The sequence below is a fragment of the Haliotis rufescens genome, unplaced genomic scaffold (assembly GCF_023055435.1).
Source record: "Haliotis rufescens isolate VD_foot unplaced genomic scaffold, xgHalRufe1.0.p SCAF_2, whole genome shotgun sequence".
Taxonomy (NCBI): Eukaryota; Metazoa; Mollusca; class Gastropoda; order Lepetellida; family Haliotidae; genus Haliotis; species Haliotis rufescens.
Window position 1 is genome coordinate 78,561,161 of NW_025963890.1, and position 16,000 is coordinate 78,577,160.

At 44.6% G+C, this 16,000-nt stretch overlaps 1 protein-coding gene across 8 annotated transcripts in view; it reads right to left on the reverse strand.

The window, feature by feature from the left end:
- The window catches only part of LOC125382160 (cytosolic carboxypeptidase-like protein 5), a 53,641-nt gene extending 40,349 nt beyond the window's left edge, over positions 1 to 13,292 (reverse strand). For 7 of the 8 annotated variants that reach the window (XM_048400645.1, XM_048400642.1, XM_048400646.1 and 4 more), the window contains exons 1-6: positions 11,501 to 11,638; positions 10,040 to 10,147; positions 6,236 to 6,335; positions 3,827 to 3,998; positions 806 to 972; positions 323 to 503 (exon numbers count right to left, since the gene is read on the reverse strand). In XM_048400645.1, coding sequence (XP_048256602.1) covers positions 323 to 503; positions 806 to 972; positions 3,827 to 3,998; positions 6,236 to 6,335; positions 10,040 to 10,139 — 720 coding nt within the window. In that variant the 5' untranslated portion in view covers positions 10,140 to 10,147; positions 11,501 to 11,638. Of the gene's footprint in view, positions 1 to 322; positions 504 to 805; positions 973 to 3,826; positions 3,999 to 6,235; positions 6,336 to 10,039; positions 10,148 to 11,500; positions 11,639 to 13,165 lie in introns of those variants that run through there. The other variant, XM_048400641.1, reaches the window with a different exon arrangement.
- Between the last annotated feature and the right edge of the window lie 2,708 nt (positions 13,293 to 16,000).

The following is a 16,000-nucleotide window of genomic DNA, read 5'->3' on the forward strand; positions in this document are numbered from 1 at the left end:
TACACTGAATACAACTGTGATATCATACCCAATCAGTACACTGAATAATAAAACTGTGATATCATACCCAATCAGTACACTTAATAATACAACTGTGATATCATACCCAATCAGTACACTGAATACAACTGTGATATCATACCCAATCAGTACACTGAATGCAACAGTGATATCATACCAAATCATTACACTAAATACAACTGTGATATCATACCCAATCAGTACACTGAATACAACTGTGATATCATACCAAATCAGTACACTGAATACAACTGTGATATCATACCAAATCAGTACACTGATGACAGACAACTTCTCTCACCCGTTTGCCTTTGAACTGTCGACATCTGGGCGTGGCCTTGTCAGGAAACAGTTTGCCGTCAAATCTGGGTTCCCGCTGTGAGCAGAGTTTGTGACAAGACGTGACTGTAATGAGGTCCACCCGCAGGTTGTCCAGAGATTTACACAGAAGTTCTCGATGATAGTAGATGGAGTCAGGTCGGCTACAACCGATAACACAAAGGAAGGTGAACATGTTCTGCATGCAGTACTGTAATGTTGTACACTGTAACTGAAACAGTCTGACACTTTAGCCAATAGATCAAAGCCCATTTCTAGAAAATTTTCTTTCATTTCAGTCTGGTTTCAATGATGACTTTAACAATAGTTCAGTCATATCACGGCGTGTGAACCTATTGTGTGAGGAAAGGCTCAAGAGCACTGGTCTGGAGCAATATCCATGTTTAAACTATGCGTAGACTTTAATCTACAGACAGACTTCAGAAAGACACCTTAGACTACCTACCTGTCTGGGCTGAGGTTTTTGCAATGTTCAAACTTTTTATCGAGTTCCGTCAGCCTGTCCTGGGACTCGGTGTAAGACCAGGGGTAGCTGAAGGCGAAGTACACCGTCGCTCCCTTGATGTCCGGGAACCGGTAGCTGAAGCTCAGGATGAACTGACCATCCACCGTCTGGAGACCAAACATACATCCATCAGACAGCCGCCAACATTCCACTGATCATTCCTTCATTTGAATGGAACTTCTTTACAATGTTCATCATGGAATTTTTGAATTATGAAAATACCTTTTGTTTTTGAAAATTTCAACTTTCATTGATAGTTGTATAGCAAGAAGTTAAACATTTCAAAATTTATCCACTGTGTTAAAGCATAAAGTTATCTGTCACAGTAGCAACCTTCTTTCTACGTATGCTCGACCATGAATGGGTGAGGGGGGCCTTCACCCACGTGCCCTGCTGTCACCCACGTGCCCTGCTGTCACCCACTTGCCCTGCTGTCACCCACGTGCCCTGCTGCCACCCACGTGCCCTGCTGTCACCGACCTGCTGTCACCCACTTGCCCTGCTGTCACCCACGTGCCCTGCTGTCACCCACCTGCTGTCAACCACGTGCCCTGCTGTCACCCATGTGCCCTGCTGTCACCCACTTGCCCTGCTGTCACCCACGTGCCCTGCTGCCACCCACGTGCCCTGCTGTCACCCACCTGCTGTCACCCACTTGCCCTGCTGTCACCCACCTGCTGTCACCCACGTGCCCTGCTGTCACCCACGTGCCCTGCTGTCACCCACGTGCCCTGCTGTCACCCTCGTGCCCTGCTGTCACCCACGTGCCCTGCTGTTACCCACCTACCCTGCTGTTACCCACGTGCCCTGCTGCCACCCACATGCCCTGTCACCCACCTGCCCTGCTGCCACCCACCTACCCTGCTGTCACCAACCTGCCCTGCTGTCACCCACATGCCCTGTCACCCACCTGCCCTGCTGCCACCCACGTGCCCTGCTGTCACCCACCTGCCCTGCTGTCACCCACATGCCCTGCTGCCACCCACATGCCATGTCACCCACCTGCCCTGCTGTCACCCACATGCCCTGCTGTCACCCACATGCCCTGCTGTCACCCACATGCCCTGTCACCCACCTGCCCTGCTGCCACCCACGTGCCCTGCTGTCACCCACCTGCCCTGCTGTCACCCACATGCCCTGCTGCCACCCACATGCCCTGTCACCCACCTGCCCTGCTGTCACCCACGTGTCCTGCTGTCACCCACGTGCTGTCACCCACATGCCCTGCTGTCACCCACGTGCCCTGCTGTCACCCTCATGCCCTGCTGTCACCCACATGCCCTGCTGTCACCCACATGCCCTGCTGTCACCCACTTGCTCTGCTGCCACCCACGTGCCCTGCTGCCACCCACATGCCCTGCTGTCACCCACATGCCCTGCTGTCACCCACATGCCCTGCTGTTACCCACTTGCCCTGCTGCCACCCACGTGCCCTTCTGTCACCCATGTGCCCTGCTGTTACCCACGGGCCCTGCTGCCACCCACCTGCCCTGCTGTCACCCACGTGCCCTGCTGTCACCCACGTGCCCTGCTGTCACCCACCTGCTGTCACCCACTTGCCCTGCTGCCACCCACATGCCCTGCTGTCATCACCCACATGCCCTGCTGTCACCCACCTGCTGTCACCCACATACCCTGCTGCCACCCACATGCCCTGCTGTCACCCACGTGCCCTGCTGTCACCCATGTGCCCTGCTGTTACCCACTTGCCCTGCTGCCACCCACTTGCCCTGCTACCACCCACTTGCCCTGCTGCCACCCACTTGCCCTGCTGCCACCCACGTGCCCTGCTGTTACCCACGTGCCCTGCTGCCACCCACATGCCCTGTCACCCACCTGCCCTGCTGTCACCCACATGCCCTGCTGTCACCCATGTGCCCTGCTGCCACCCACGTGCCCTGCTGTCACCCAAGTGCCCTGCTGTTACCCACGTGCCCTGCTGCCACCCACGTGCCCTGCTGTCACCCACGTGCCCTGCTGTCACCCACCTGCTGTCACCCACATGCCCTGCTGTCACCCACGTGCCCTGCTGTCACCCACATGCCCTGCTGTCACCCACATGCCCTGCTGTCACCCACATGCCCTGCTGTCACCCACTTGCTCTGCTGCCACCCACGTGCCCTGCTGTCACCCACTTGCCCTGCTGTCACCCACATGCCCTGCTGTCACCCACATGCCCTGCTGCCACCCACGTGCCCTTCTGTCACCCATGTGCCCTGCTGTTACCCACGTGCCCTGCTGCCACCCACTTGCCCTGCTGTCACCCACCTGCTGCCACCCACATGCCCTGCTGTCACCCACGTGCCCTGCTGTCACCCACCTGCTGTCACCCACCTGCTGTCACCCACTTGCCCTGCTGCCACCCACATGCCCTGCTGTCATCACCCACATGCCCTGCTGTCACCCACCTGCTGTCACCCACATACCCTGCTGCCACCCACATGCCCTGCTGTCACCCACGTGCCCTGCTGCCACCCACGTGCCCTGCTGTTACCCACGTGCCCTGCTGCCACCCACGTGCCCTGCTGCCACCCACGTGCCCTGCTGTCACCCACCTGCCCTGCTGTCACCCACATGCCCTGCTGCCACCCACGTGCCCTGCTGTCACCCATGTGCCCTGCTGTTACCCACATGCCCTGCTGCCACCCACGTGCCCTGCTGTCACCCATGTGCCCTGCTGTTACCCACGTGCCCTTCTGTCACCCACGTGCCCTGCTGTTACCCACGTGCCCAGGGGGTGGAATGCATGTCAGACATGTCAGAAGAGTGATCTGATTTATCAAGTTGTTTGTTCCGTTAAACAACAATTTAACTCAAATAATATGTATATTCATAACACAAAGAGCAAATACCATAGCCCTCGTAGTCCTTAAATTCTTCATCTGGTTCATACACAGTGAGTCGAGAAGCCGTCAGTATCACTAACTGATTTTCCCTTTCGGCCAAGAAATTCCCATTTACCTCATAAGATGGCCGGTCTCTGATGCGTTCCCACTTTGGTCTGTTGGGGAGGATGCGTACAAGTGGGGTGTGACCCTGGCTGTACAGCTTGCCCTGCCGGTTCATGTTCATCACGTTGATCTTGATGAGGCGACCCGGGTTCCAGCCTCGGACCCCGAAGTAGAACCAGGATCTGCAACAAGATGACGACACAAGGATGGAAAACATTTGACAGGGAAAGTTGACTTCAAACAAACAACAGTCCAACTTTGACATGGTTTAAGCTTCCAATTTCATTTTGTAAAGTTTATTTTTCACTTACATGCGTCCAGTTCCACAAAGCAATCTTAGCACTATGACTGTCGTACAGTGTTGGCTGAAGAGCGCGTTTTTGCGTCTTGGACGCACAAAAATAAGTTTGAACGCACCTGCGTAACATGTGTGGGTCTCGTGGACGCAGTGACTGGGGCTATATTAATTTCATATTGAATTGACACTGTTATCGTAAATCAAAGACGTACGTCTTTGCGTAAAGGTATTTGTTGCCAAACAAGACAGCGAAGCATGTTGATTAACACTTCCGTTTGCTAAACCAAACCAGTTTCATTATTCTCTCCCTTTTTATGACAAATACCCAAACCGGTTTCTTGACCTATATCTATTGTCGGTTTTGCATGTATTAATTTTCGGTATGGTCCGTAGCTTTGCTTCAGCCAATCAGGTGCCACATATTAAGCAAGTCGGATATAGTCGTAATTAATTTAGCTTGCTGATTGGTCGAAAATATCCTGACCTTGTGTCAAACTAAAAATAGCCAGGGTATACTTCAGAACGTGGTAACAGTGACCCGCGAAATCGAGCGACCGTGTAGGATGATACGCTATGTTATCGCGGTAGTTAATTTATAATGGATCGTAGTGGGGCACGCTTACAAACTTATTAAATATGTGATTCACAAAATGTTTGTTGTTCATTGGATTGATTGATGCTGATTTTCTTTACCGAGTTCGGTAAACAAAGTACCTGTCATTGGTGAATCTTACCGCAGTAAGTAAGGCTGTGTGGATTATATGGTATATCACTTCCTGTTTTGAATTTTGCATACGACCGAGGTTTGGTCAAGGGACTTCGTTTGAACAAATGGGTTCTTTTTCTAATCAATTTTGAATGGAGGAAGGGGTAATTCCACTTCAAAAACATCCCAGGAACTGTCATAAAAAAGTTAACGTGTGTACAAGTAGCCGTGACATACCGCAACGAGTCCTGTATTCGATCATGCGATGAAATATATCGTGCTTAGATTTGCATAAGTAAACAGTCGACAGGTTGTGTGGATTACGAGATTTATCAATACCGCGATACTGTATATGATAAAGAATGAATGCGAACACTTGAATGTACCGGTACAATGATGTAAGCATTGTTTTTATTTAGCGGACTCTGAATATTTAGTTATTCTACAACAGACTTATCAAGCTGATAATAATTCAATATCTTGTGAGTCATATTAAGAATTGCAAAACACATTTTGCCAGGACCGTTATTGGTGTAACTGACATGTTTAAACATTTATAGCACCTGAAACATGTTGACTAGATTTATCAAGGAAATGCTGGATCCTGAACATACTTTTACTAAAAAAACGTTTGATATGCCAATTATATTTTATGACTCATTGATCATTGTCACAGTTACAACATGAACTCAATACTCAGTACAGTAGCATCAGAACAGCCATTGAACTTAACTGAATCCAAAACTTCAAATCATTGGTAGATCTCGGTAAAAACATTCACAAATGTCTGTCACAATGACCCCTTACCAATGGCTGACCCGTGTACTGCCTTTTCATATACGAAGTTAGATATTAACATGGATAATTTTGTGTTATAATATTCATTAATATCAAATGTCCCTTTTAAGAAATTGTTTGTCCCTTAATGTAAACCTCTTGGTTATGAGAGCAGGATGTGCCCTGATGTGAACCTTTCTCTCACTTTGCCTGTTTGTTGATATTTTGCAGTTGCGAAAAGATTTCTTATTTTTCACAACCACTGTGTTCTGTTGTTAATGTTATGTTATAATGCTATAAATTAGACCCCTCCAATTTTGTTTGGGACCCCTAATTTTATGATGAAGGGGTCCAAGTGACCCCAAGAAAATTTAAGCCAGAGCAGACACTGTGTCGTACATCTGTTTCATTGTGTTAAGTCCATGTTTAAGTATATGAGTAACAGCCAACGTAGTGCTGAGATTGCTTTGGGAAACTAGGCGATGGCACTGAACCATTGCAAAATGATACAAATACCTCACATACAAACATGATAAAGCATTAGTTGATACTAACACTTGCTCTTATTTGTCATGACAATGAACCCATGAGATCTTTTCTCCTAATCATGCTAACTGAACCTGTTCAATTCCTCCTACCTGTTCCCATTTTCAAACTCAGTGCCTCCACAGTCAGGCTTTGTCCACACATTGAACTCATTGTCCGGCCGAGGTTCTTGTCCGGAGTAGTAGACGCCACCTGCAACACACACACAGCTACAACCAGTACGGCAGTAGACTTCATACAACACACACAGCTACAACCAGTAGGCTTCATACAACACACACAGCTACAACCAGTAGACTTCATACAACACACACAGCTACAACCAGTAGGCTTCATACAACATACACACAGCTACAACCAGTAGACTTCATACAACATACACACAGCTACAACCAGTAGACTTCATACAACACACACACACCTACAACCAGTAGACTTCATATAATACACACAGCTACAACCAGTAGACTTCATACAACATACACACAGCTACAACCAGTAGACTTCATACAACACACACACAGCTACAACCAGTAGACTTCATACAACACACACACAGCTACAACCAGTACGGCAGTAGACTTCATACAACACACACAGCTACAACCAGTAGACTTCATACAACCTACAACCACAGCTACAACCAGTAGGCTTCATATAATACACACACAGCTACAACCAGTAGACTTCATACAACACACACACAGCTACAACCAGTAGACTTCATATAATACAAACACAGCTACAACCAGTAGACTTCATACAACACACACAGCTACAACCAGTAGACTTCATATAATACACACAGCTACAACCAGTAGACTTCATACAACACACACAGCTACAACCAGTAGACTTCATACAACACACACAGCTACAACCAGTAGACTTCATATAATACACACAGCTACAACCAGTAGACTTCATACAACACACACAGCTACAACCAGTAGACTTCATACAACACACACAGCTACAACCAGTAGACTTCATATAATACACACACAGCTACAACCAGTAGACTTCATATAACATACACACAGCTACAACCAGTAGACTTCAAACAACACACACAGCTACAACCAGTAGACTTCATATAATACACACACAGCTACAACCAGTAGACTTCATACAACATACACACAGCTACAACCAGTAGACTTCAAACAACACACACAGCTACAACCAGTAGACTTCATACAATACACACACAGCTACAACCAGTAGACTTCATACAACAAACACACAGCTACAACCAGTAGACTTCATACAACATACACACAGCTACAACCAGTAGACTTCATACAACACACACAGCTACAACCAGTAGACTTCATATAATACACACACAGCTACAACCAGTAGACTTCATACAACAAACACACAGCTACAACCAGTAGACTTCATACAACATACACACAGCTACAACCAGTAGACTTCATACAACACACACAGCTACAACCAGTAGACTTCATATAATACACACACAGCTACAACCAGTAGACTTCATACAACATACACACAGCTACAACCAGTAGACTTCATACAACATGCACAGCTACAACCAGTAGACTTCATACAACACACACAGCTACAACCAGTAGACTTCATACAACACACACAGCTACAACCAGTAGACTTCATACAACATACACACAGCTACAACCAGTAGACTTCATACAACACACACAGCTACAACCAGTAGACTTCATACAACATACACACAGCTACAACCAGTAGACTTCATACAACACACACAGCTACAACCAGTAGACTTCATACAACACACACAGCTACAACCAGTAGACTTCATACAACACACACAGCTACAACCAGTAGACTTCATACAACACACACAGCTACAACCAGTAGACTTCATACAACACACACACAGCTACAACCAGTAGACTTCATACAACATACACACAGCTACAACCAGTAGACTTCATACAACACACACAGCTACAACCAGTAGACTTCATACAACACACACAGCTACAACCAGTAGACTTCATATAATACACACACAGCTACAACCAGTAGGCTTCATACAACACACACAGCTACAACCAGTAGACTTCATATAATACACACACAGCTACAACCAGTAGACTTCATACAACATACACACACAGCTACAACCAGTAGACTTCATATAATACACACACAGCAACAACCAGTAGACTTCACACAACATACACACAGCTACAACCAGTAGACTTCATACAACATACACACAGCTACAACCAGTAGACTTCATATAATACACACAGCTACAACCAGTAGACTTCATACAACATACACACAGCTACAACCAGTAGACTTCATACACTACACACACAGCTACAACCAGTAGACTTCACACAACATACACACAGCTACAACCAGTAGACTTCATACAACACACACAGCTACAACCAGTAGACTTCATACAACATACACACACAGCTACAACCAGTAGACTTCATACAACATACACACAGCTACAACCAGTAGACTTCATACACTACACACACAGCTACAACCAGTAGACTTCACACAACATACACACAGCTACAACCAGTAGACTTCATACAACATACACACAGCTACAACATGTACAACCAGTAGACTTCATACAACATACACACAGCTACAACCAGTAGACTTCATACACTACACGCACAGCTACAACCAGTAGGCTTCATACAACATACACACAGCTACAACCAGTACGGCAGTAGACTTCATGCAACACACACAGCTACAACCAGTAGACTTCACACAACCTACAACCACAGCTACAACCTATTCAGCCAGGGTCATCTGTTGTTTATGCAGCTTCTCAAGGGGTCAATTTCCAAAACTCTGTGTTACAATTCAATTACAACATTTCACACCTGATCTTAAACACTAATGCTCTTTCTGTAATCAACAATGATCAAAGAAGTGTAAACATATATAGTTTTATATATTAATGATATTAGTTTTAATCTTAAAAAAATAATAACAGTAATCTTGACTTTTAAAGGATAAAATGTTTTTAAAATCTTAGAGAAAGTAGGGTCATTTCATTCAGTAACCATGCCAACTGAAGAGCTGCTGAATTATGTGACAAGACTTACATCATTAGAATCAGGATGTTATTCCCTATACTCGTCTAAGGCCCAGACATTGTCGCTTGTGACCCAGGGCTGACCCAAACCAATCTCTGCCCAGCGATTCATACTTACACCTATCTGCCCTCACTGGTTAATGTAAAAGTAGGACTCCTTTAGCTGCAATAACATATATCATGTATATACTCAACAAACTTGTTTGTGGTAGTTGTGACACAACTCTGTGGAGTCCCTAGACATTTTCTGGGATATTTACCAAGTTGTCATACTCAGTTGAATGTAATTATAACTGTAACACAAGGTGACTGCGTGCATGCATGTGATTACTTCCCATATGGGCATGAATATAGGGGCAATTATTTTCGGTCACTGACAGCCATTTTGCTTCATGTTGATTGGCTACTTTACAACTACTATTTTGTCCTACTGACTGGAACATTCCTCCACAACATGATGTCATATCAGTGCACTGGTGCAGATTAACTGGTGATGAAACCGCCCTTAGCTTATAGTGACACAGAACACGTGTAGAAGCTCCTCCCTGGCATGTATAGGGTTTCAGGCTACATTTACTGGAGTGATGTCTCTGATTATTGGGAAACACATACTTGTTATTTTTCTCACTTTCTGACAAATCTACTTATTTACATGGATATTACTCAGCGTGGATACTTTTTTACCCACAACTGTCTGGTTCAATATGCTACCATTATAGATTCTGTGTGTTACCATGGTTACAAATGGTTCATGTTTTCCAAAAGCGACAAAGGTTTCAGGAAATCATCAATGTTTACTTACTTGATTCATCTTCATCTTCCCTGACAACTTTTTCCACACGGGTGAGGTTGCCGGAGTCGAACTTCGACGTAAACAGTAGTCCTCCAACACGACTCTCCATGTTACCCGCTGCAGACAAACAGACAGACAACATGAACTGAAGGGTGTTTAATGCAGTTGTCAGAAATACTCCAACTAAAACAAGCAGGAAATACTCATATTCCCCCCTATGACATGTCAGGTCATGAAAAAGCATGAGCCCCTAACTCCAAGCTAAGAAAAATATTTTTGGGAGAAAAAAAATCCTAACTATTAAAAGACACCACACAGCCTGTTCATCACTAGACCTATCTATGTGCTAAGTTATTTGAAGAAATATTTACAGTTTTCAAGATCTGCTCCGGAAAGAAGCACCACCACTATTTTCAGTCTAAGTCAAATTCAGTCCATGTAAACTCGAAAAATCAATTTTTCTAAAATCCTTACTATGAGAAGGCACCAGTTCATGACGAGACCTATCTATGTGATATCTCTCAGGGTTTTTGAGGCCTGCTCTGAAAATGAAACGTGAAGGACGGACGGACGGACGGACGGCACCCATTCCTTTTTCCCCCTTCAACTTCGTGACAAAAAGCCTGCAATAACTGAGTGGCTGGAGACTGAAAGAGTCATCACGGATCCATGTTGAACAACACAATCACATGACTAACAACTAGCAGGAGAAACTGGGGACAACATATAGAGCTGAGGAGGGGCATGGTTACACAGCCCCAGATATTTTAGGTCCAAAGGGCTAATTTAAAAACCTATTCAACTAATCCTCAGAGATTATAGCTAGTCTTGCCAGACTGATTTGCTGGAAATGTTTTTTATTTAAAATCAAAGCACTGAGATCTAATCCAGAATGATAGTCATCAACATGCTCAATGGTTAACAGTGGACTACCATCACTGAAATTTGAATTGTTCCCAGCACATTTAGCCTGGCTGGTCACAGACACATCACCACATGTTAGGACAACCTGGATTATATAGGACTGTGGGATCACCACATGTTAGGACAACCTGGATTATATAGGACTGTGGGATCACCACATGTTAGGACAACCTGGATTATATAGGACTGTGGGATCACCACATGTTAGGACAACCTGGATTATATAGGACTGTGGGATCACCACATGTTAGGACAACCTGGATTATATAGGACTGTGGGATCACCACATGTTAGGACAACCTGGATTATATAGGACTGTGGGATCACCACATGTTAGGACAACCTGGATTATAGAAGACTGTGGGATCACCACATGTTAGGACAACCTGGATTATGTAGGACTGTGGGACATTCTACTTAGGACTTTGCCTTTGATTATTCAGAATACAGGGTTTACTCTAGAAATGTTCTGACATTGGCCTGACTACATGATCACTACATAAATGAAGAATGACATGACAAGCAGCATGTCCCAGAAGTACTTACCTTACAGAACACTACAGTAGGTAGATGGGAAAAGGATTCTGTGCTGTTGGTACTGCAGACGTTACAAACAGCATCATGCCATTGTGACATCAAGACACTACAGCACATCCCCAAAAACTGTCAACATTGTTGCAGCAGCTGCAACAAAGGAAATGGATCTTGTTCATGTTGCTGTTCATGATTTTGTACATGTTGTTGTACATGTTGTTGTACATGGGAAATACAACATCAGGCACACACATTTTTATTTTTATTTCGACTGACCTTGTGTGGAAAAAGCTGGAATAGATCTGTGAAACATAAAATAAAAAAAAAGTGTGGCATCATGCTGTTTTAGACAAGTTAACGTGGTTAGATTGGAGCACCTATTGAAATGCATTTATGTGGTTCTTAATGATGTTAACATCCGGTAAACAGTTCAACCACTTACCAAACTGTGTCAAACATATTTTTTTTATTATACTAAACATGGTAAACATGATCAAATGTGCTCTCTATTGAGAAAATTTCATGTGAAATATTTCTTCACATATTATCGTTTATCCGACTATAACATGATAACGAAATAGTTCGATACCTGCAACAAAATCAGGAAAAACAAACGCTGGCACAAACAAAATAAACTTGGTCCTTCAATAAAACTGTTCATGGTCCTGTACAAGCATGAACAGTTCAGCGTGCTGGAAGACCTCTGGAATTGGACTTTTCAGGCACTTAGCATCATTTTCCCACATTGACACAGTTCTATGGAACACTGATCAACAACAATACAAGGTCCAGACTGCAAACACACCTCCTTACTCTCCACTACCTCAACTAGACATTGTCCAGTCTAGTTCTTTGTGTAGCGTTATGAGTACATTCTAGGATATGGATCAGGCACATTATAAATATGCATTATTATCAACGGTGAGCAGTAATGTGGCTGGTATCCAAACCTTGAACAAAAGGCATTTAAGTCCCGTGAAGATTCCGGGTTAGAATTGGTCTTCAGAAACCAATGCTCACGGATAATTCTAGGGTGGGGCCTTGTGTTTATAGCCCCTAAAATTGAAAAAAGGCCCATATTTTCAAATACAATGGGCCAATTTAACATTGTGATGTATGGGCGTACCTCTGGAATATTTACAATTTTCACATAAAGGGCCAACGTCAGAAAATTCCTAGAGTGGACCCTGCATGCTGTTGTAAGGGGCGACTAATGGGATTGTGTGGTCAGGCTCCCTGACTTGGTTCATGCATATCATTGTATCCAAATTGCATAGATCGATGCTCATGATGTCCATCACTGGTTTGTATGGTCAGAACTCTATTATTTACAGACCGCCATCACACAGTTGGAATATTGCTGAGTGCGGCGTAACAACAAACTATACTATCAGGAACAATCTAGATGACACAAACTCTTAGAAGATGCGTTCGTAATTTCGCAGTTATGCAAAGTGACATACAGTCGATAAAGAAATTACTTCATGAAGTAAGTTGTCAGCACTACTACAACACTCTATCAGCTGACTATTTGCCAATCCACCGGTACAAACCTCAAAAGGTGCTTCTGACAAGTTGAAACGAATCATGTTTATGGACGGATTCAGACATGTCAGTACGAACAGGAAAACTCTCAGTTCACAAATAATATCGTTTGAGTATGTGACTAAAACATACCTAAATGTAATCAACATGTCAGCAAGGTATTCCTTTTCCAAGCGGGTATAAAAATCATAAATCACATAGCTTCCTGTAGTTTTTTAGTGCTACGGCAGACATATTGTAAACTATCATGGTTGCCGACCATGTGATCCGTACTAACCAATCAAGTTTAAGCCCTTAATCACATGATCAAAACATGGACGATCCCGTTAAAGTCAACACGTGACAATCTTCGTTCTCTCCTGAGTAGAATGGGGTTCATCAGGTGTATTCGTGTTTAGTCAGGAAAATTATTCTTACTTCTTCCAGTTGTTAATAAACATTGTCCAGACTAGATCTACATATTGATTACTTCCTAAAGATGGAGGGAATGTTGTTACACTTCACAATTAATCAGATACAAATTGTTTCTGGAATCATATAGGTGCACTTCAATACTATCCGCGCTTGCAGATGACAATTTTTGTTTGTTGTTGTATGCCACACTCAGCAGTCTACCAGCAACATAACGGCGGTCTGTGAATCATCGAGTCTGGTCCAGACAAACCTCTGACTGAAAGCACGCGCACCTATGAACCCGGGTATTTGAGACTGACACTTTTTAAAGTGCAATTTGTGACTAAACAGCAGAATCAGAAGATTACCGTATTTCCCCTAACAGGCGCCTCGGCGGTCTTGTTCTATGAACAAGCTTCCAAATTCGGCAGGTAATATACCCGGCGCTTAATATTTCAACAACAGTGCTGCATTGGCTACAGTCACTAATGAAAAGTATGGAAGCGGAATGGTGACACTTTCTAAAATTCATCTACGTATAGATGATAGTATCACCTATGTAGATGATTGTGCTTTTTTAGAATGTGGCACCACCACCAATTGACAGACAGTATAATTTTATGTCCTTATCTTGGCTCAGAGGAAATACAATATGTCACAGGAACTTGTACACATGTGTTCCCTGGTCATCTTTCTACTCGTTCCCGTCAACAGCGAAGTAAATATACCATCGGAACAAAATTCTGTGCACTATAATCAAACATACATGAAATGGAATTCTGCATGTTAACCAGATCACACATCACTGTACACAGGGGCAGTCAATTCAAACAAAATAAATCGTTGAAGTGTTTTAACTGTGAAAAGCAACTTTCACTTTGTTGATGGCCAAATATGGTAGCGGTTGTGCCACTCCCATCTGAAGATGAGCGCTTGCGTGCAATTGAAATCTGCTTGAAATCGGAAGTGCACAAAACAGTTGCTGTAAGACGTTTTGGTTCCTATGGTAACACCATGTAGTCACTCTGGGGTCGGTACCAACAGACTGGCAACGCCAGGGAACGACCACGTTCTGGAGCTCCACCGGTAACGTCACGTCGGCAACATTATCATACCCGCAGCATCGTGGCTTCCGTCCGATTCGTGCAAGGACTGCGCGGATCACGAGAGCGCAACACCCGACCACGACGTCCAGTTTTGCTGCCAGGTCACACGGAACTGCTTGCTTGGTCGAGACAACATCTGAGGTTACAGGACTACAATGGAGGTTAGTCAGGCTTCTTCACAGACGACTCCTGGGTGCCGTTCCACAAATCATTCTTAGCCTACGACGATCGTGACTCCAATACTTTAACATAGACTTACGGCCAGTCAAGTGCTATTTCGCCAGCTCACAGCCTTATTGCCCAACACGCCTTGGCCTGCTGTTTCGCCAGCTCACAGCCTTATTGCCCAACACGCCTTGGCCTGCTGTTTCGCCAGCTCACAGCCTTATTGCCCAACACGCCTTGGCCCGCTGTTTCGCCAGATCTGTCAACCATGACGTCAGGGATGAAATGAATCGTGGTTTACGCCGACTTCCAACCAACCGGAATGACATCCCACAAGCCTTCCTCAAGCAGCTTGTGTCGTCAATACGGCGCCGGTGTCAAGTTTGTGTCATTGCTAATGATGGGCATACCGGACACTGACTTGAGAACTGACAACTGACCCCACACTATGAACACAAAATGCCATTTAGAAAGTGGTCAAATGTAACAAATGTTATATTTGCGATAACACTTTCTCAGTAAAGTACATATTCTCGTACTTTTTTGGGGTTGAGTCCCGTCCGGGATTCGAACCCACACTGCCAGAGTGAGGCACCTAATCGCCAGCACACAAAGTTCGAGAATCTCTGCTTTACTGAGAAAGAGAATCTGTACTTTACTGAGAAAGTGTTATCCTAAATGTAACATCTGTGACCACCCATTACTTTCAGCCTGAGATGACGTGTAAATGTTTTGACACTTTCATGATGAATTCATGTTTATTTTATATTTCCCATGATAGTCAGGGAAGATCCTGGGTAGAATAGATCTTCAGCAACCAATGCTTGCCGTAAAAGGCGACTATGCTTGTCGTAAGAGGCGACTAACGGGATCGGGTGGTCAGGCTCGCTGACTTGGTTGATGCTTGTCATCGTATCTCAATTGCTTAAATCGATGCTCATGATGTCAATCATTGGATTGTCTGATCCAGACTCGATTATTTACAGACCGCCGTCATATAGCTGGGATATTGGTGAGCGCAAACAAACAAACAATAACCATCAAATAGTCTATTCCCTTTCACTGATATAACCAAATGAACACGAAATTAGGGGACCAATGAGGTCGTTTTATCTGTGAGGTGGGGTGAGGTGAGGTGAAGTGAAATTGGGTTTAACGTCGCGTCCAAGATTATTGCACTTATATTGCGACGTGCATGCACGTGTGTGTGTGGCTGCTTGTACTAGTCCGGACGAATGCCGATTTATAGTGCTAGCACACTGAGATACCATGCCGCAGTTTAACATGAATACCCCCACTCCGA